This window comes from Spea bombifrons, chromosome 5, assembly GCF_027358695.1.
Source record: "Spea bombifrons isolate aSpeBom1 chromosome 5, aSpeBom1.2.pri, whole genome shotgun sequence".
NCBI lineage: Eukaryota > Metazoa > Chordata > Amphibia > Anura > Pelobatidae > Spea > Spea bombifrons.
The window spans coordinates 50,511,181-50,533,667 of NC_071091.1; the positions used below are offsets into that span (position 1 = coordinate 50,511,181).

General features: G+C 38.6%; 1 protein-coding gene across 1 annotated transcript in view; it reads right to left on the minus strand.

Moving 5' to 3' along the window:
• The window catches only part of ADCY2 (adenylate cyclase 2), a 276,856-nt gene that overhangs the window by 87,755 nt on the left and 166,614 nt on the right, over nt 1-22,487 (minus strand). The window contains exons 6-7 of the mRNA XM_053467615.1: nt 16,924-17,035; nt 5,193-5,320 (exon numbers count right to left, since the gene is read on the minus strand). Coding sequence (XP_053323590.1) covers nt 5,193-5,320; nt 16,924-17,035 — 240 coding nt within the window. The remainder of the gene's footprint in view (nt 1-5,192; nt 5,321-16,923; nt 17,036-22,487) is intronic.

Consider the following 22,487-nt stretch of genomic DNA (forward strand, 5'->3'; position numbering starts at 1 on the left):
ACCCTGTTGCAAATTTTTGTGTCGTCGGCAAATAAACATACCTTTCCATCAACACCATCTGCAATATCACTAATGAAAATATTAAAGAGAATGGGTCCAAGTACAGATCCCTGAGGTATCCCACTGGTAACAAGACCTTGTTCTGAATATACGCCATTGACTACAACCCTCTGTTTTCTGTCACTCCTTAATCCATTCAACAACATTGGGATCTAAACCCAGAGATTGCAGTTTATTTATAAGTCTTCTATGTGGGACAGTGTCAAAGGCCTTACTGAAATCCAGATACGCAATGTCTACTGCACCACCTTGATCAATTACTTTAGTCACCCAATCAAAAAAATCAATAAGATTTGTTTGGCAAGATCTTCCTGAGGAAAACCCATGTTGTTTTTTGATCTTGAAAGCCATGTGACTTCAGATGTTCAACAATCCTTTCCTTTAACATTGTTTCCATTAATTTTCCCACTACAGATGTAAGACTAACTGGCCTGTAGTTGCCCGACTCCTCCCTACTGCCTTTTTTGTGTATAGGCACAACATTCGCTACTTTCCAATCCCCAGGGACAACTCCCGTTACCAATGATTCGTTAAATATATCAGTTAACGGTTTTGCTAGTACACCCCCAAGCTCTTTTAATAACTTGGGGTGTATCCCATCAGGCCCCATCGACTTATTTGTCTTTACCTTAGACAACTGAAGTAAAACCTCCGCCTCGATAAACTCACATATTTCAAATGATTCAGTCTTTTTTCCCAACTGAGGTCCCATTCCATCATTCTCATCTGTAAAAACTGAACAGAAATATTCATTGAGGCAGTCAGCTAAACCTTTATCCTCTTCTACATATATGCCTTTTGTTTTTAGTCTAACTAATCCTTGTTTAACTTTCCTTTTCTCATTTATATATCTAAAAAATGTTTTATCTCCATTTTTTACTGATAGGGCAATTCGCTCTTCTGCCTGTGATTTGGCAGTTTTTATAACTTTCTTTGCCTCTTTCTGCCTAATTTTATAGATCTGTCTATCTTCCTCACTTTGGGTATTTTTGTATCTACTAAAGGCTAACTTCTTGTCTTTTACGATTTTGGCCACTTCTGCAGAGTACCACAGCGGTTTCTTTAATTTTTTACTCTTACTGACCAACCTAATACAATTTTCTGTTATCTTCGATAAAACAGCTTTTACAAAATCCCATTTCTCCTGAACACCATTTAAATTGTGCCAGTCTGATAATGACTCCTCTATACATTTTCTCATTTTAGAAAAGTCAGCTTTTCTAAAATCTAAAACTTTTGTTTTTGTGTGGTGTGACTCAGATGAAGAGGAAGTTCACCTTTCAGCACGTCAACGACTCAAAGCACACATCCAAATCCACAAAAGCATGCCTTCATCAGAAGAAGATTCATGTTTTGGAATGGGCCAGCCAGAGCCCAGACCTGAATCCAATTGAACATCTGTGGGGTGATCTGAAGAGGGCTGTGCATAGGAGATGTCATTGCAATCTGACAGATTTGGAGCGCTTTTACAAAGAAAAGTGGGCAAATATTGCCACGTCAAGATGTGCCATGCTAATAGACTCCCACCCAAAAAGTATTATTGCTGTAATAAAATCAAAAGGTGCTACAACAAAGTAATAGTTTAAGGGTGTGCACATGTATGCAACCAGGTTATTGTGAGTTTTTTTAATTATTTTTTCCCCCTCAAAGATTTTAGTTTGTTTTGCAATTTAATTGTTCACATTAAAGGTGGAAAAAGTTCTGACATGATTTATCTTTGTCTCATTCTTTAAAAGAACCTTGCATTTTAACAGGGGTGTGTAGACTTTTTATATCCACTGTATATACACATACAAACATAATAACTACATTTCCTTTTAATAATTCTGGAGCTTTTTTCACACAAGTTACAGATAGACGCCGGCAAAGTACTGTTTTACCTCATACTAAAATGCACACTGTTGGTTCAATTAAATATAAATATTTTAAATTACAACATCAAATCACAATATTCTTTGAGGATGGAGACCAGCTTAGTTGGTTACACACAGGCTTTATTTAGGCATTATTATTGTTGAATAAATCATCACACGGTGTAATATGTCATGTGTTGTTCAATTGAGGTTACATTTATATAATAATCATGCAAGCTGGAAATAAGTCTTACCTGTGCCAGTTGCCAGATTACAACTTTCATGCACTGACATTTTAGTGAATTGACCTCACATCATTAAATCCAACAAAAATGGACAGCGCTAAATATATATATTTGCAGATATATAAGCAGATTATACATAAGGGTCCCTGGGGTGGAGCAATTGGAGAGCAGAGTGGGCCAATGTTCCGTTTCATCATGCTGTGGAAATTCCATGCCGGGTTTTCCAGGAGGCAAGAAATCTGCAGGACCGGTCCGGGATTCCTATGGAGCCGACATCAGGCACAGGTGCTGGGCATTAAAAACCCCTTGAGTCTGATACTCAGAGAGACTGTTGGGGGAAGAGGAAGTTTCCCTGAGCTCCCAGGGCAAGGAGAGGCCCTGAACAAGAAGACCATCCCTGAGCCAAGTGAGGCAATACCTGCCTGGACATTTTGTGTGTTGTCTGGGGGAGGTTTTCCAGAGCCTGGGGTAGCTGGGTCTGGCTGGGAGGTTGAGTTAGTGGGTGATTAGGCTGGTCAGTCTGGACCAGCATAGTTCAGTTAGAGAGGGCTCCAATTGGGAGCTAGGTTTTGTTTTTATGATTTGGTTTTGGGGTTTGAGCAGTTAAAATAAAGCGCTGTATTGCAACAAGCTGGTGTTCCTGACTTTAATTGCCCTAGAGGACTGTGCTTATGACCCCTAAATGTGACATGTATGGCCCTCATGCTACAGGGTTTGTCACAATATTTATGAAGAAACAATCATAGAAATTAAAAAATACAAACAGGGAAAAAGAAATGTAACTTATTGATTAATTAAACAAATTAAATATAAGGAAATAATAAAAAGACAAGGACTATATATGTTAGGTATATTCAAGTAGAAAAACACTTGCATAAGTATACATGGCAAGAAATCTATACCACCTAAAGAAAATGTTTCCAGATGCAAATGTGTACTTAAAAACAAGAGAATAAGATTAGAGAATAAATAAAAATGTATGTACCTTTATACAAACACACTATCTGCACAATAGTGTACCTGGCTGGGAAAACACAAAAGACTGAGGTGCTGCTTTAAAAGCAGAGATTACTTTCTTTGATACAAAATTGGAGTTTAGGAATGAACTTAATGTTTGCACTCATTAATGCATTAATATTCTTCTATTGACAAAAAAAACTATAGGCACATTTATATCAATGATATATGTCAGCCAGATCAGTGATGCTTGACAAGTCTCCTGTGATCACAATTCCCTACACCTTTCCTATACTTTAGATTACATGATAATGTTTCCTTCAGGCTATGATTATGATTTGTCCTTCAGCTTAATGAAATATGAAAGGACATTCCATAATTAAAACCAGCTCACTAAAAGCCTCTTTTCATGGAAACTCTGGTATCTTTTGCTACAGTGCTGGTGTCCTATTTTTCTACATGCGACACGTTACAATTTTACTACTTCCAGAAACACTTGTTTTTATACACATAATTATATTCACAAATGGCCCAATGTATGCAACTATACTGTATGAATATACGAATATGATAATTTCTTATAAGGATCCAGTGTATGATGAGGTAGCAGACCACAAAATACACACCAGTTAAGGAATAATATTAAAAGATAATATTGTGATATAATTCATTGGAGCCTTAATGAAAACATAACTAAATATGTTTTAAACATCCAAACTAGTCTGAAAAATGGTAACGAAATGTTTCGCACTATTAACAGATTATGTAATTTCAATAAGGCCTTCCCAATGGTTGAACCATAGATACGGTTATCAGAATAATTATGTATAGAAAACAATCAGATCTCAACAAACTTTTTTTTAAAAAAACTTTCACATGCCAAAGCTTTTATAGTTTCTTATCATTTTCTAATAATAAAAAGTTATTTTAGCATACTTGTTATGAGCAAGTCCGCCATAAGAGGATACAAACATTATAGTTGTAAGGGGCCTGATTGTCTTGGGGCATGTGCTTGGGTAGAAAAAAAGCTCTGCTGGAGGAGGAGCCCACACTAGGGTGAAGGAGAACCCAGCCAATCAGAATAGACTTCTCAAGCTGAGAGTTCAGAAGCCTACCTTAATTGGTTGAGTCCCGGCACATGAAACTCAGTGTTAGCAGCAGCCAGCACCAGGTAAAAAATCCCGACTGTATGTGTATGTGACTGTGTTTGTGTGACTATGTGTGAAATATCTAGTAATTTTATGAAACAATTACTGCTCATGGCTGGTTATGGAGGGGGTTAATTGTGCGAGACTGCTCATGTCTGGTAATGGAGGGGTTAATTGTCTGAGACTGCTCCTAACTGGTAATGGAGGTGGTTAAATGTCCGAGACTGTTCATGTCTGGAAATGACTGTATATTATATATAAATATATTATTAAATCTGAAATCAGCATGGCTCCCAATGGTTCCTAATAATTTCTATAAGATAAAATGTGTTTTATGTGTATTTGACGGTGTGTGCATATGTGAGTGTGTATGTGAAATATATATAAATATAAGATATGCCTGTGTGTGTAATCACATCGGCACCATACTGTGTTCTTGAATGGCAGAAATCAAATGTGGTCACCCTCTCCCTCACTGGTAGAGGTGTTGCTAGTGTGTAATGTAATGTAATTCTATATTTAGTTGTACTGGCATGTTATTTAACAAACTGGTTTATTATCATGATTTCCATCAGGATTTTTATTTAGCACACAGCCTTCCCTTGTTTGGTAAGATTCATTTCACTCCAAGTGAACCCATAATGTCATGCTACTTTGTGCTCCAGAATGCTATCTTGCAGACAAGCAAGGGCATATCTTGAGTACCATTTATGAAATTTACATTTAACTTACCCTAATTCCAATACGAGAGCCCTTTGGGTGAACTCAATAAAGGATGCACACAACCTCACTATTGATTGCAGATAGACTTTAAATTCACAATAACCAAGTAAATAATATTGAAATAAATTATTTTGTAACAACACATTTGTAAAATGGATTTAATTGAAATAACTAATTACATTAGGTAGGCAATTTGCTGTACTTACTTTATGGCTTCACACATATCCAATCCCATTTTGACACAGTTTTTAGCATGATTTGGAAGAGAGATTGGCAGTCCAGACACACAGTAATAGCAGTCACCTAAGATTTTGATTCTCATACATTCGTTTTCCTAAATGGGAAAAGAATATATAGTTAAAGCAAAAGTATAATTTTCAAAAACAAATTTGCAATGTTTTTGTATATCTTGTATGGTTTGGTCACACACTAATTCTACCAGCAGCCTTTGACTTTTTGGTAGTCATTTTTTGTGTATGTTTTTTTAAAAACATATTTTAGGTATGAGTTTACAGCTATTGTTATATGTCACTGACAAACAACACCCCAGTATGTATTCAGCAACATCTCCTGAACACATTGATAACATGCATAGGTTTGTTGGGTTGTTTGTAGACTAAAAGGCCACATTTGGGAGGTGCAATTTAAAAAAAAAATTTGGACATCTGGTAAGTATATGCCCATGTCCTATTTGGGACATCTTTGAACCCGGCCAATTCAAGTTACCTCATCAAACCATACATTTTACTTAAAAAATTAGATTGAAACTAGACACCCCATGGGTATTCCAAATGCTAAAATTTAAATTCTTTCCATGCCATAGATTTTTGTGAACGTACAGAGCTCATAAAAGTAAAGTTTTTCTTTTTTTTATATTTTTGGACCTGGATGGTTCTCATGATTTTTTAAAATGTATTTTAAAAAAAGCTGGGTTTCCGTCAGGGAGGCGCGGCGCGCCCAACCCAGCTTTGCGCCCCAGCCGGACTGACCCAGCCCTTAGAGCGGAATTGAAGACATATAAGGAAATTTATTATGTACTATAAGTGGTTTGTGGAAATATATATTTCTGTTATATATATAAATGAATTATAGACATTGTGATTGAACAATGCTTTTTTGAAATATTGCAGTATTTGTGATTATAACTTTAAGAGTATGTACACCAATCAGCCATTACATTATGACCACTGACAGGTGAAGCGAATAACGCTGATAATCTTGTTATCATGGCACCTGTCAGTGTGTGGGATATATTAGGCAGCAAGTGAACATTTCATCCACAAAGTTGATGTGTTAGAATCAGGAAAAATGGGCAAGAGTAAGGATCTGAGCGACTTTGACAAGGGCTAAATTGTGATGGCTAGATGACTGGGTCAGAACATCTCCAAAAGTGCAGCTCTTGTCGTGTGTTTCTGGTCTGCAGTGGTCAGTAATCAAAGTGGTACAAGGAAGGAAAAGGAAGTGCATCGCAGTTTAATGCTTGTGGGGCTGCATAGCTGCAGACCAGTCAGGGTGCCCATGCTGACCCTTGTCCACGGCTGAAAGAGCCTACAATGGGCATGTGAGCATAGGAACTGGAGCAAGGAGCAATGAAAGAAGGTGGCCTGGTCATGTTTTCTTTTACACCACATTGATGGCTGGGTGCGTCACTTGAAAGCACATGGGACCAGGATGCATCCATGGAGGCCAAACCTCGTAACTTACAGGACTTAAAGAATCTGCTGCTAACACAGCACACCTTCAGAGGTCCAGTGGAGTCCATGCCTTGACGGGTCAGGGCTATTTCGGTAGGAAAAGGGGAACCTACGCAATATTAGGCAGCAGATCAGTGTATATCACTTTAAATATAAATTTGTAATTTGCTGATTGCCTCACCTTTTGTTTATTAAATGGGCAATAAAGTTGCACATTTTCACACATTTATGTATGGCTTGAGAAAGATCCCGTAGCAGGATCAAAACATTGCCACTCATGGTGGAATAAACGCCATATTGAAACTGAATGTTATTATTATTATTATTAATTTTTAGCACCATTAAATTCTGCAGCGCTGTACAATGGGGGGACAGGACATAACAAGTAGTATTTAACATAACAAGTTGACTTACAGAGATAACAGGTGCAGAGGGCCCTGCTCAAACAAGCTTACTATTTAGAGTGATATTGTTGAGTTTGACTTCCGATTGGGTGCAATCTTACTAAGGCTATTTTTGGGCTGCTTGAAATCAAATTTCCTTACTTTGAAAAAATGTCATTCTGTGTTTAAGATAGAACAATGGCTCCTCTAATCTGTCCTTGGGGTAAATATTTTTTCCTGCAAGGACCTCAAATAATACTTTGAATGCTTATGTGTGATGGGTTGTCCTTGGGTCCCTCTCAACAAGACTAAGTAAACAAATTTCAGCTAAATTCTGCCTGTATCAAAATTCCCAATCTCGTATTTTAACTTTACAATTTGAGATTGAACACTTTTCAGTCACTTATTAATGGATGTCTAAAAATGAACTGCCAACTGATACTTTCTATACATGCATAATACCATTTGCAGAGCTTCCATTGATACAATTGAAAGCATGCTAGCGATTGTTAGCCAAGGTAGCTGCTACCTGGCATTACATATGGCTACTGAGCTTAAAGTAACCAAGCACCCCTAAATCAAATTTTCTGCAGTCTAACCCCATTTAGCTCATAAGTTCACATTATTTCACATTTATCAAGCTTTAACCTCATCTGCTATTACTATGATCATTCAATCAGTTGAATTAACACATATTGTGAGTTTAATATATAAACTCAGATGGTCTACTTTCTGTATGTTCTTTTAGATTATTAGCATAACAAGTAAATAGAGCAAGTTTCCAAATAAACTTCAGTAAACTCTTTTGAGATTCTTTCAGGTCTGTCAAATCTGAATTGGTAAGGAGCGGAATAGATATACAAATGCAGGGATGACTACCATCTTCATAGTTTCTATTCTGCTCCTCTAAGAAAGTTTGGACTTCTTTTTATGTTTTTGGGAAGTTATGTTTAAATGAATTCCCTGATTTTTTTGATAACTGGATTCCCAGTTTAGAAATGTAATCCGCTCTTCATTCAAACCTTCTTGGCTGTTTGATAATCAATTTGTGACAGTCAATTTGTGAAATTGAAAGCATCTGATGTAATGCCCATATTCATAATCTTAGCTGAAGGTGAACCATAAAGCACCACAACTGCTGTGATACATGGTTCTGGAAAGCCAAAACTTTGGAGTGTTTTTTCATATATTGCTAATGGATCCTATCAAAGGCTTTACCTTGTTTCCCAGCAATTTAGTGTCTATATTTAAGAATTAAATTTGCCTGATGTTCTCTGGAACTTTGGAAGATTTACCTGGCTTAGTTAGAGTAGTTATGTGCATGGATAACATTTGCGACGGAATGGAGCTTGATTCTCTTACGCTGTTAAAATCCTTAGTTAATTCTGGTATCAGCGTTGTTGGAAATTTTTTATAATAATTGCCAGAAAACCCATCTGGTCCCAGGGCCTTAGAAGGTTAAATAACTCGAATAGCCTGTTCTATGGCTTTCTCTGTGAAAAGCTCCAAAAGTTTTTGTTTTTGAACTGACGAAAGCCCCAGTAAGCTAACTAAATCAAGAAAATTGTATATACTCTATAGCGATGGTTGTGTTGTACAAAAAATTAGCAAATCCATTGTTCATTTTAGCTGGGTTGTAAATTTTGTGACACTTTTTCGATATGTATTCCAAAATGGTATTATGGTATATTAGATTGAGCCTGCCTAGTCTTTAGTTTGTTTGCCAGCAATTTACCAGCCTTATTCCCCTGTGAAAAATAACTGTGTGTGTGTTTTATTTCAGTTTGTATGTTATTTAACCCTTCTTTGACTATTTGAATGGCCTCCTCGTATGTCTTTGCGTGCTGTGATTTTGGTTGATGGTCAGGTCAGGTTTTGTAGTTCACAAGTGAGCTTTTCTGTTTGTTCAGATGTATTTCTTTATTTTCGCTTATCAAAGCTTTATGGGTCAGCCACACTGTTGCTATAGAGTATTGGTCATTATTATTTATGTTGAAATTTTCTGATTTGCTGAACTAGTTTAAACTGAAAGTTTCTGGGTATAATAAGGTTTCTTTGAGCCTCCATGGGCATTTCTGTCTATTTTGATTATCTATTTGTATAAAGGCTGCTATGGAAGCATAATCGGACCAGGATATTATTTTGTACTTCAGCTTGTCTCATACTGTTTATAGTTAATGAATCCATAAAAATATTACCTATCCTAGTGTATTCTGTGGCTTGTAGAACAGAAACATTGCTAGAGTATTTGGCACACAGGACAGAACCTGTATTGCACCCTCCACTTTAAAATGTAAAGACACCCACAAAAAATTAATGTTGGCAAGAATACTTATTAATGGGAAGAAACTAGAAATCTGGAAAAAAATTATAAAAAAATAAAATAACATTTACTAAACAGATATGGTACATCATAACTCCTATCACTATACCCTGAGCCAGACGTTGACGGTAGTCCAACATAACCCAATCACTATATACTAAGCCATTGACGGGATAGGCCTCTGCCCCTGAAACACCCTGCCTGTGCCACCTCTGTCCCTTAAGCAGCCTGCCTGTGCCACCTCTGCCCTTGAAGCAGCCTGCCTGTGCCACCTCTGCCCCTGAAGCAGCCTGCCTGTGCCAACTCTGCTCCTCATGCAGCCTGTCTGTGCCACCTCGGCTCCTGAACTAGCCTGCCTGTGCCACCTCTGCCCCTGAAGCAACCTGCCCGTGCCACCTCTGCCCCTTAACAATTTTTAGAGTTTCATAGCATGGAATGCTGTGGGGTACTGCCTAGTATAAATTAGTAACTTTTGATCTTTTAAAATGTGTCTCCTAAAAATATTATATCATCATTCAACAACAACAAGTATTTATATAGCGCTTTTCTCCCGGTGGGACTCAAAGCACTTTACAGGTATATGCATACAAAAGAAAAAGAGTGAATTATCTGAAGGGTTGGGAAAAAAGATGTGTTTTAAGTCTTTTTTAAAAGTCTCTAAAGATTGGGCCTCTCTGATTGACAGTGGTAGAGAGTTCCATGATAGAATGCAAGAGACATATGTGTGGATCGAAGGGGGCGAGCAGGGATGTAGGGCGTTAATAGCTCTTTCAGGTAACAGGGTCCCTGGTCGTTTAGGGCTTTAAATTACCTATCTTAAAGTGAATTATCCATTTGATTGGAAGCCAATGGAGAGACAGTTCTGAGCCAACTGCAGTTTGTGAAGTTCTTTTTCTGGGAGGCCTACATACAGTGCATTGCAATAATCAAGGTGAGATGTCACAAATGCATGGATTAGGGTGGCAGGATTAGGTGCTTTATCCTGGCTATATTCATCAGGGGAAAGAAGGCAGATTTTGCTGCAGCAGAGATTTGATGTTTAAATGACATACACTGTCAAGGAGTACTCCAAGATTTCACACTTCACTTGACCTGAGTAGCTCTGAACCCCCAAATTCTATGCCAGTTTGGTTAGTATTTCCTAGGATCGGTGCAGTTATCCTTTGTCCTCTGATCAACAGGACTTCTGTTTTATCAGGATTTACCTTTAACCAGCTATCTTGCATAAGCATCTGTTGAAAAGAGATGTTGGATGCTTCGTTCCTGGTGTAAAGGAAAGGTAGAGCTACGTGTCATCTGCATAGCAGTGGTATCTTAATCCATGTTGTCTCATGATGTCCCCAAGTGGCAGCATGTATATGGCAAATAGAGTGGGAGATAAAATGGAACACATTCCATATGACACCCTCAGTGACCCGTTTGTGAGGAAGGATTTAAACCATGTTAGAACTGTGCCTCCCAGCCCGCATAGGTCTTGCAGTCGCTCAATAAGAATCTTATGATCAATGGTGTCAAATGCTGCTGACAGATCTAGAAGAATTAGGATTGAATAATCACCCTTGTCTCTTGCCATCAGGAGGTCATTCAGAACGCAAACCAGGGCAGTTTCAGTGCTATGATGTTTTCTGAAGCCTTATTGGAAAGAATCATAGATATCATTACCTGACATTTTTCAATGATTTTTCCCAGAAAAGGGAGGTTGGAGACTGGCCTATAGTTTGTAAAGTATTCTGGGTCTAAGGAAGTTTTTTTTTTAGAATCGGTTTCACGATTGCTTCTTTCAGTAGGTCTGGAAAAACTCCGGAGTCCAGAGAACATTGGACTATTCTTGTAAAAATTTGGCCTACTGTTTCTGAGCATACAGGGAGGAGATATGTAGGTGCAGGTCACAGGTGGTTGCCCGCAGGTTTTGTGAGATTGAGATGATTTCTGCTTTGCCCAGAATGTTAAAACTTGTCCACAGGGTGGGGGAATTTGAACCCCCATTTTTGTACCTCTGTAATGCCTTTGGCTGTCCTTTTGCAATAGAGGTCCGGATGGAAGCTATCTTATCTGAAAAGTAGGCTGCAAAATCTTCTCATTTGGACTGTGTGAGATTTGTGGAGGTATGCAGGCAAGATGGCTTGCAGAGCCTTTCTACGGTGCGGAAAAGCTGGGCTGGTTTGTTGTGTGCAAGGCTGATTTCACGAGACAGAAATGTAGATTTTTTTCGTAGTTATTGTGAGTTGGTAGTCGGTAATGTGCTCGGTTAAGGAACGCTTATCATCCTGGTTGTGTTTTTTACGCCACCTTCTTTCAAGCTTACGGACTTTTTTCTTCAGTATCCTGATGGTGTAGTCAAATTATGGAGCATGGCGGATGCTTTTTATAGGGTCAATGCAAAGCAGAGCAAGGCTGTTTAAGGTATCGCTCACCCTCTTATTATACTGTTGGACTAATAAATTGGGGTCTTTGCAGGTGCCCAGTAATTCTATTAGGTCGAGGTTTGATAAAAAGATTGGTGGAGTCAAACCCTTTAATGAGCGATGTATGGCTAGCCTTGGAAGGGGACATTTGGTTAGCTCTGAGGAGATGGAGAAGTTTAGGCAGTGATGATCTGACCATACTACTGGGTTTACTTTTACATCAGGGATTTCAAGTTCAAGTTGGAACACCACATTGAGTATGTGGCCTCTTTTATGAGTGGCAGACGTGACAGTTTGTGTGAAGCCAAAACCACTCATCATGTTTAGGAGATCCTGCCCAAGTTGGAAAGCTGTGTCATCAATCCAGGGATTGAAGTCCCCCAGGATTAGCCATCTCGGGTTTTCCAGGATTAGCCCTGTCACAAAATATGCGATTTCCTCTATGAATCCCTTCCCTTCGCCAGGTGGTCTATATATATGTAGAATCCTGAACCCTTTCTCAGTGGAGATGCTGGCAGCTATGCAATCAAAATGTTTTTTTTTGTATTAACTGAGAGTGGCCTAGAATTTAAAGAGGATTTGATGCAGATTGCCACTCCTCCACCCTTGCTGTTGAGTCTAGCACAATGGTGCACTGAATAATTGCTTGGGACTGCTGCTTCCAAGATAGGGCCTGCGTTTTCATCCAACCAAGTTTCAGTAATGCAAGCAAGATCTACTGATTCTATAAGTTTGGTAATGGTAGCTGACTTGTCTTTTTTATGTTTAAAATGTTTTTATTGACAGGAAGGAGAAACATACATCACAGTATAAAAGCGGGTGGTATCTGTCAATAATTTTCTTCCTTTTTTTTCGGGATTGTGTACAACCAGTAATGGTACAAAGACCCATAACATCAGAGGGAATACATAATGCCATCAGCCACATAAGAAAAATGAAGCAAGACAAGGCATGTCACACATAGCGTAACTCATATGTTGTAAGAAACATGTTGGTCATATATATGAATAAACAATGTTACAGTAATGACTCGGTCACCGTTAGGAGGTCCCATCAAACGGTATCTGATCCTCATAGGCTGAAACCCCATGGCGTGTGGGCCAGGACATAAAATTGTTAAACGAAGAAAGAGGTCTGGTCTATTTGTAGCAGTCCCACCACAAAGTTATACCTGATCGAAAGCAAAAGTTCCCCAACATAATGGACAAAGAAAAAATAATAATAATAAATGTAGCTGTTGTGGCATAGAGATAGAGGCAACCTATTGAGAGGGTAGCTTAATGTTAGCAACAAAAGCCACAATACCGCACCACCAACCACTATGGAAACGAGCCATCCAAGAGGTCCCCCTTAGTTAGGTAAGCTGACTTGTTTTTTATTGATCTTGCATTGCATAGGACGGCTCTGATAGGGCTGGCTGCAGAGTTAAGATTTTCTTGCAGATTTTTAGCAACATGCTTTGAGATGGGAATTAGGCGGGGGCTAACTATTGGTCTAGCTTTTTGTACTTGCTGTTTCCTAATCTGGACGACTGTGATTGGGTAGGCCTCTCTCTGTGAAGGCAGGTCCTTGGGTGATGGGTCATTTGTGGGGGAGTATTTAAGTCTCCGAAATTGCTAGTCTTCTATTATGAGAGGTCATTTGTATGCTCAGATCAAACATTAAGCATGCTGTATCAAAGAATACACCTTAAATACCTTATTTGTCTTTTAATTTGGTGCCTCATATATGGCCCAAGATATGCAAGCTACAAGTTAACATAACTGTATACAACATTGCTCAATCTCATGCACATTTTACCAGATGTTTATCCCAAATTCTCAATGTTGCACTGTGTTTTTACCAATGTTGAGGTATTGTAGTCTCAGTAGTGGAGGGAGCCATATAAACATAAGTACAGTAACACCTCAAGCTGTGGTGTATAACCCTGCATACAAATGTGGACATAACTCATGTATGATGTGCCCATATATACCTAGAATCAATATGAATATCATCATCCTGAAGAGTACATTGTGCAAGATAGACTACAGCATATAAATATAGGCCAGTTTATCAACTGCAACAGTTCTTTTGTGGTTTATATTTTAGTATGTGGATGTGGACAACAGTACATAGACCGCACCACTAGGAAAATAAGAAATAGGTTAAATATGATCAGATAAATATAGCATATAGCATGAAATACAGGAAGCAACAAAGTCTTTACAATCACTCAAAAATGTCTGCCTATTATTTCATTGTCTGTCTGACAATTCATTGTGAGCATTTACTACTCATCCGTTTTCTGTTCTAGTTAGGGCATTTGCGTAATTCTTGGAGTTCTATTTTAAATTATTTTGTAAGGTCAACTATGGAATGTATAGACTGGGATGGATTGTTCTGTGGACTAAACACACAGGACAAATGGAATACCTTTAAACACATTGCAAACATTTAAGCATTAAAAAAATGAGGAATCAGCAGTATCATTTATGGCATATAAAGATGCCAACACAGCCTGCAAAAAGGCAATTAAAATGACTAAATTGGAAAATGCAAAACTAATTGCCAAGGAGAGTAAAACTAATCCCAAGAAATTTTTCTTCTGTTTATACCAAGGAAGAACCAATGACTGAGACCCTGCTGGCTAATTTTAAGGAATCATTACAGCAAACATGGGATTGGCTGAGACAAGAAAAAGTGCTCAAGCAATTGAATACTTTTAAGGTAGACAAGGCCCCTGGGTCGAATGGTGTAAACCCAAGGGTAATTAAGGAGCTAAGCCTAATTCTGGCCCAACCATTATTGCTGGTCTTTAGGGATTCTTTCAGTTCAGGCATATTGCCGTTAGAGGCAGATGTTGTACCCATATTTAAATAAGGGATAAAAATCTCAACCGGGCAATAACAGGCCAGTAAGCTTAACATTGGTAGTTGGGAAATTATTTGAAGGGTTACTAAAGGTATACATTCAAGAACATATCTTGCTCCAGAATCCAGTTAGTAGAAGTCAACATAGATGTGTGAAATACAGGTCTTGTCAAACCAACTTATTAGCATTCTATGAAGAAGTAAGTAAAAATATAGATCTGGGTGTGGCCGTAGATGTGAGTTATCTGCACTTTGCTAAGGCATTTGATATGGTTCCACATAAAAGGTTACTCTACAAATTAACAGAAATAGGCTTAGGAGCAAATATCTGTATTTGGAACGAAAATTGACTACAAGATATAATGCAGGGAGTTGTTGTGAATGGATGTTTCTCAAACTGTACTCAGGTATTAAGTGGAGTACCTCAGGGGCCTGTCCTGGGTTTTCTTCTTTTTAATGTGTAGGGCAAGTGGCAGATGAGGTCCAACTTAGATAAATGCAAAGTAATGCATTATGGTAAAAGTAATAACAATGCTATGAAAGGAATATCCCTGGGGAAAACTGCCAATGAGAAGGACTTAGGAATAATGTAGACAACAGTCTTGGCAATGCCAGAAAGCAGCTGCAAGGGTCAATAAGGTAATGGCATGCATAAAATGGGGTATTGATTCACGGGAGGAGGATATCATCTTTCCTCTTTACAGGTCAATGGTAAGACCTCACCTTGAATATGCGGTACAATTCTGGACACTGGTCCTTAAAAAGGACAGTATGGAACTAAAAAATGTGCAAAGGAGGACTACAAAATTAATGAGATTGGAAGATATTTGTTACAAAGAAAGACTAAAAAAGTTAAAATAATATACACTAGAAAAACAGCATCTTTTAGAGGATATGATAACATTAAATAAATATATGCAGGGCCAATATAAAGAGCTCTTCAGTGACCTGTTCATTAACAGAAATGTACAAAGAACAAGAAGTCACCCTCTGAGACTGGAAGAGCAGAGATGTCATAGAAGACAAAGCAAGGGATGCTGTATATTTTGTTAGAAAGGCATGACATACAGAGCTATAAATAAAATAACATTAGTATTTTGGAGCTTCTAGATTGTCTCTTCAAGTCAAGAAGGAATTTTTCACCTTGATGGCAGGAAATTTGAAGTAGCTTAATTAGGGTTTTATTTGCCTTCTTTTGGATCATGAGTAGGAAGGTTAGGTAGAAGTGTTGAACTTGATGGCCTTAGGTCTTTTTTGAAACCTTTGTACTCTGTAACTATGTAACTTAAACCAAAAGTAAAATTGTAAAATGTATCTAATAAGAAGTGAATTAGCAATTCTATAAAAACAATGTTTGCTTTTGTGTTAGTATTGTTACACCAGATAGGCTAAGGGGATTTTTCCCTTTAAGATGAAAAGGGTTTTTAGCCTATCTTGGCTCATCCTTCTCTCATTTAGTTTAAAATTATATATTATTTTTCCAGGCCTTTTTATTGGAAACGTTTTGTATATAGAAAAACCATCACTTAGTAAGAATAAATATAAAACAAATTGAAAATTTGGAAAAAAAATCTTTATGTTTTTTCCTAAAAAATATACATATATATTTAGGTAGGTATATATAAAATATACCTTGGTATGTCATGTTTTTTAGATGTGGTGGGGTTAAAAGTGGGTCATGTACATTCACTTTTTAAAAAAAAATTCAGCAGTAATTCAGTAGGAATTTCAACCTCAAATCTATGGATTTAAGTGTAAAGAAAATATGGATTTAAGTTTCCCCAAGTGTAAAGAAAAATAACAATAACTGACAGCTGTACACAAACTGCTGATCACTGTATTAAAGAGTGATCAAGCAGCTAAAAATACAAACGTATTTAAAAAAATCTTTTACTCACCCTAACAGTCTTCTCTGCTACACTCTGCCTCATGATCAATGTAAGGCAATAATTACCACCAAAGGCAATTGGCTCCTCGAGCAATTACATGCACAGAAGTGGGTTCCATTGGCTGCTGATGGCCTGTCTCCCTGGGCAGCTAGCAGCAGCTGTCCTGCTGCAGATCACGGCTGCAATGAGCCGTGGTTGGTAATGGTAGCAGAGGATGTAATAATACGTCCTAGGCTGTAAAGGACAGTTTTGCAGGGACTTAATATTACATCCTCTATACTTATATAGTTAAAATCAAATATTTTTTAAGTATATAATTTTGATCTTAAGTATATAATATCTCATACAAAGATAGGAATGCAGTTTAATTAGGTGGGTTTTGTATACCTACCTTGGCAATCTGATCAAACTTTCCAAATAACTCATTCAGCATGTGCACTAGCTCTCCTGGGGAACAATCACTGGCCAATCGAGTGAACCCAACAATATCAGCATACAAGATACTGCAAATACACAAATAAAGCAAATGTCTACTTATGGAATTGTTGAACATAATGTATTAAAAACAGATTAGATGGCTTCTTTCTTGTTTTATAAATAAAGTTTAAGGCTAATTTAATAAAGCAATACAAACAGTAAAGTATGTAATTACTTAAGATGTATCTGATATTCCCTAGAAATATTTCATAATTAATAACACAAGATGGATATACATATATTATCCTCTATGTAGATTGTATGATTGAGATGCGCCCTTCTCCATCAAATTTATTGGATGTTTTTTCCACCTGTCAAGTTTGCATTTTACTGCATCAAGAATAGTTTAAACTGTTTTAATACTATATAAACAGCAATGTTAATATATTTGTAATACATACTATTTGAAACGCCACAAAAAGAGACACACATTATTAAATCAATGATCTACACATATATGGCTAATTTTCCATCAAAAGATCTAAAAATACAGTAACTTTTCCATCACATTAGAATTCACATTAGAAACTAAACACAAAAAAACTCTCATTATATATAAAAATATTTTTGAAGATAGGCTTTGAAATGGAATAATTATTTACTTTCATATAAAAAATGCTGTAAAAGCCAGTATGAAGAATTTATATCCTTAATAAGAGTTAAATTAGCGTCTGACATCCTGATATTGGGAGAGACTCTTATTCACTGGGCGAGAGTGAATAAAAATCTCTCCCAGACTCTTACTCGCTCTGATTTTCATTCACTCTCTCATGCTCTCCAATTGTCTCCATACAGTCTCTACCGATCACTTCTGCTTCCGTGTATAGTATCTTCTTGTTCTGCCTCTTCTTGTTCTTCTCTCTTCTATCTCTTCTTTAATCTCTATTCTTTCTTCATCTGCACCTTTGGACATAGCCTCTCAGCAAACTTCCACCAAAATGGCAGAGCTTCCGGTAACGTCCTGTCGATCCTCCAATCATCTCTGCCATTATTGCAGAAGTACAAGAAATTGAAGAACAAGATAATGCGAGACATGAAAGTGGTTGGTACAGAAGGTAGGGTAGACTTTCAGAGAGCGTCAAAGAGTGAACATGGACAAGAGAATTTGGATGAGAGTGTGAGAGAATGGGGGTTAAGGGGAGCCCAAGCATTTCAGACAAACATTCTGAGCGTTTTGCTTTATCTTTGTCTATTTTGTGGGAGGCCTAATCTTGGTATAAATTGACGAAATTGACAAATTCCATAAAATCTGCAATGTCTACATAGCTGAATGCACCAGTCTGATATATAGTATCTCACAAAAGTGAGTACACCCCTCACATTTTTGTAAATATTTTATTATATCTTTTCATGTGACAACATTGAACAAATTACACTCTGCTACAATGTAAAGTACTGAGTGTACAGCCTGTATAACAGTGAAAATTTGATGTTCCCATAAAAGTAACTCAACACACAGCCATTAATGTCTAAACATTGGCAACAAAAGTACAATTAGCCATTTCCTCTCCATATCCTTTGGTCTTTATATTCTGCTTGTTCCTGACTACCATTGTTTTCTGCCTATGCAATACTACCATTGTTTTCTGCCTATACCTATGCTACGTAACCCTGACTATTCTTTTGCCTGATCCTTGGAATTTATCGTCTCGTTCCTGATCTAATCAAGATCCATATTGTTACTGTTTCTTCTATCCTCTGCCTAGAATCTCCTTTGCACTGGGTAGCGGAGCCCCTCATCACAGCTAGGGGTGCCTTACCCTATCACTGCAGTGAGGATCCACTTCTTGACCAGCCATAGTGACAGTCATATCAAGAGGTTGTCTTTGGGAAATAGAAGTATGAGTGGTGCCAGCATTACTGCAGAGGTTGAAGGGGTGGGGGGTCAGTCTGTCAGTGCCTAGACCAGTGATGGCGAACCTATGACACGCGTGTCAGTGCTGACACGCGTAGCCATTTGGGGTGACACGCGCAGGATTTCCTGCGATTCATCCTCGGCTCCTGCACGGCCGCCGAGGATGAAAGAATCTGTGCTGAAGGACCCGTTCCTCCAGCACAGATTCTTTCATCCTCGGCGGCCGTGCAGGAGCCGAGGATGAATCGCAGGAAATCCTGCGCGTGTCACCCCCCCAAAAAAGGGGGGGGCGGGACGTGCAGTAGCGTACCTAGCGGGGGGCGGGGCGGTTGAGGAGCAGGCTCGCAAGGGAGCGGTATCGGAGGTCTTTAACAGACCACCGGCTCCCTTGAGTGATTTTAAGCCGGTTCAAGGATCTCCCTTGAACCCGGCTTAAAATCACTCAAGGGAGCCGGAGGTCTGTTAAAGACCTCCGATACCGCTCCCTTGCGATCCGCGCGGCAACAGCTGTTGTGCGCCGGGGTTTGTTGTCAGATCCCGGCGCACAACACTGAAGCCGTGCCCACCGCTGTCCGTGCCCTCTGAACCCGGAAGAAGACAGAAGAACTGAAGAAGAAGAGGAGCGAAGAGCAGGAAAAGGAGCTGTAAGGAGAAAAGAGGAAAGGTAGGAAAGCATACAGTGAGAGTGGATTGGTGTATGTGTGTGGATTGGTGTGTGTGTGTGGATTGGTGTGTGTGTGTGTGTGGATTGGTGTGTGTGTGTGGATTGGTGTATGTGTGTGGATTGGTGTGTGTGTGTGTGGATTGGTGTGTGTGTGTGTGGATTGGTGTGTGTGTGGATTGGTGTATGTGTGGATTGGTATGTGTGTGGATTGGTATGTGTGTGGATTGGTGTATGTGTGGATTGGTATGTGTGTGGATTGGTATGTGTGTGTGGATTGGTGTGTGTGTGTGGATTGGTGTGTGTGTGTGGATTGGTATGTGTGTGTGGATTGGTGTATGTGTGTGGATTGGTATGTGTGTGTGGATTGGTGTGTGTGTGTGGATTGGTGTGTGTGTGTGGATTGGTGTGTGTGTGTGGATTGGTATGTGTGTGGATTAGTATATGTGTGTGGATTGGTGTATGTGTGTGGATTGGTGTATGTGTGTGGATTGGTGTATGTGTCTGGATTAGTATGTGTGTGGATTGGTGTATGTGTGTGGATTGGTGTATGTGTGTGGATTGGTATGTGTGTGGATTGGTATATGTGTGTGGATTAGTATATGTGTGTGGATTAGTATATGTGTGTGGATTGGTGTGTGTGTGGATTGGTATGTGTGTGGATTGGTATACGTGTGGATTGGTATACGTGTGGGTTTGTATACGTGTGGGTTGGTATACGTGTGGGTTGGTGTGTGTGGGTTGGTGTGTGTGTGTGGATTGGTGTATGTGTGTGGATTGGTGTATGTGTGTGGATTGGTATGTGTGTGTGGATTGGTATGTGTGTGTGGATTGGTATGTGTGTGTGGATTGGTGTATGTGTGTGGATTGGTATGTGTGGATTGGTGTATGTGTGTGAGAGTGATGGGTGTTATGCTGTACCATTTCCAATGTATTTTTCATTATATAATTATGCTCTAAAGTACATCATAACTCCCATCACTCTATACTGTTCCATACAGTGGCAGAGCTGGGAGACAGAGGCCTTGCACCCCCACCGCGGGACTCCTGAAAGGTAAGTAGTTACTAAGCAGGTATGTTAAATAATTTGTTTTTGGTTTATTAAATACAATTATATATTGCAATTATACATTTTTGTAGTTTAAACTATAAATTGCGCAAAATTATGTTTTTTTGTCGAAGTGACACACCACGCGAGTTATGCTCGATTTTTTGCCGATTTTTGACACACCACGCCAAAAAGGTTGCCCATCACTGGCCTAGACCATACGCCGCACACTGCATCAAATTGGTCTGCATGGCTGGCGTCCCAGAAAAAAAGACTCTTCTAAAGATGATGCACAAGAAAGCCCGCAAACAGTTTGCTGAAGACAAGCAGACTAAGGGCATGGATTACTGGAACCATGTCCTGTGGTTCGACGAGACCAAGATAAACTTATTTGGTTCAGATGGTGTTAAGCGTGTGTGGCTGCAACCAGGTGAGGAGTACAAAAAGGGGAGCTACAGTTTATTGAGGGAACCATGAATGCCAACATGTACTGTGACATAGTGAAGCAAAGCATTGGCAGTATTCCCATATGATAACGACCCCAAACACACCTCCAAGATGACCACTGCCTTGCTAAAGAAGCTGAAGGTAAAGGTGATGGACTGGCCAAGCATGTCTCCAGACCTAAACCCTATTGAGCATCTGTGGGGCATGCTCAAACGGAAGGTGGGTGAGCGCAAGGTCTCTAACATCCACCAGCTCTGTAATGTCGTCATGGAGGACTCCAGTGGCAAGCTGTGATGCTCTGGTGAACTCCATGCCCAAGAGGGTTAAGGCAGTGCTGGGAAATAATGGCGACCACACTTTGAGCCCAATTTGGACATTTCCACTTTGGAGTGTACTCACTTTTATTGCCAAGGTTTAGACATTAATGGCTGTGTGTTGAGTTATACAGGCTGTACACTGACTACTTACATTGTAGCAGAGTGTCATTTCTTCAGTGTTGTCACATGAAAAGATATAATAAATTATTTACAAAAATGTGAGGGGTGTACTCAGTTTTGTGAGATACTGTATATATATATATATATATATATATATATATATATATATATACACACACACAGAGAGATTGCAGAGGAGCTGTCATCTTCTACAAAATCTATTGTTTTGTAGGCATTTAGTTTAAAAATACCACAGGGAATATGAAATCTAAGGCCCAAGGTGTCCCAAATAATATTGGTGATTAATTTCCTGTGCTGAAGTTATGTCCCTTCTCAGAATACCTGTACATGTGACTGCTGACATGGTATATACACATAATATAGATTCCTAATATAGTGCATAGTGGATATTAGTTTCACTTGTATTTTGTTATAGAAACAGACTGCATTGAATATCTATACCACATGTGTATCTGTATCGGTATCATACAATTTGCACATGATATATAATTCAAAGCAACAAAAGAACATAAAGAAATAATCTAACTGCAGGAAATATTAGCATGAATTGTGATTTTTATTCCTACTGTATTAGTGGCTCAGCTTTTCAAACAAAATTTGCAGTGATAAATTCTACATGTGCTATTGTGCATTTATCCGCGAAAAAGGACTTCCTGTTGAACACACTTGGTTTTTACCAAGGAATGCTAACCTGTGGTAAATCTAACAAACATGTCTTGTGAAAACATACATATACCGTGCATTACTATGCATCCTTATATGTGCGTCTAGCATATTTAAATTGCTGGACAGTATCTATTGGGCTTCCTGTAGCTTTTAAATTGCTCATATAGATCTAGAATGGAAAATGCCCCCCCCCCCAGAAAACAAAGCTATTATGTGGAAAGCTCATCAACATCCCTTCTCATTGACCGTCCAGAAGCAAACAGACTCTAAATGAGCATTGGTGTTTGCCATTTTCTTTGATAACCATTAAATGGTAGATAATCAAATGTCAAATCAAATATGA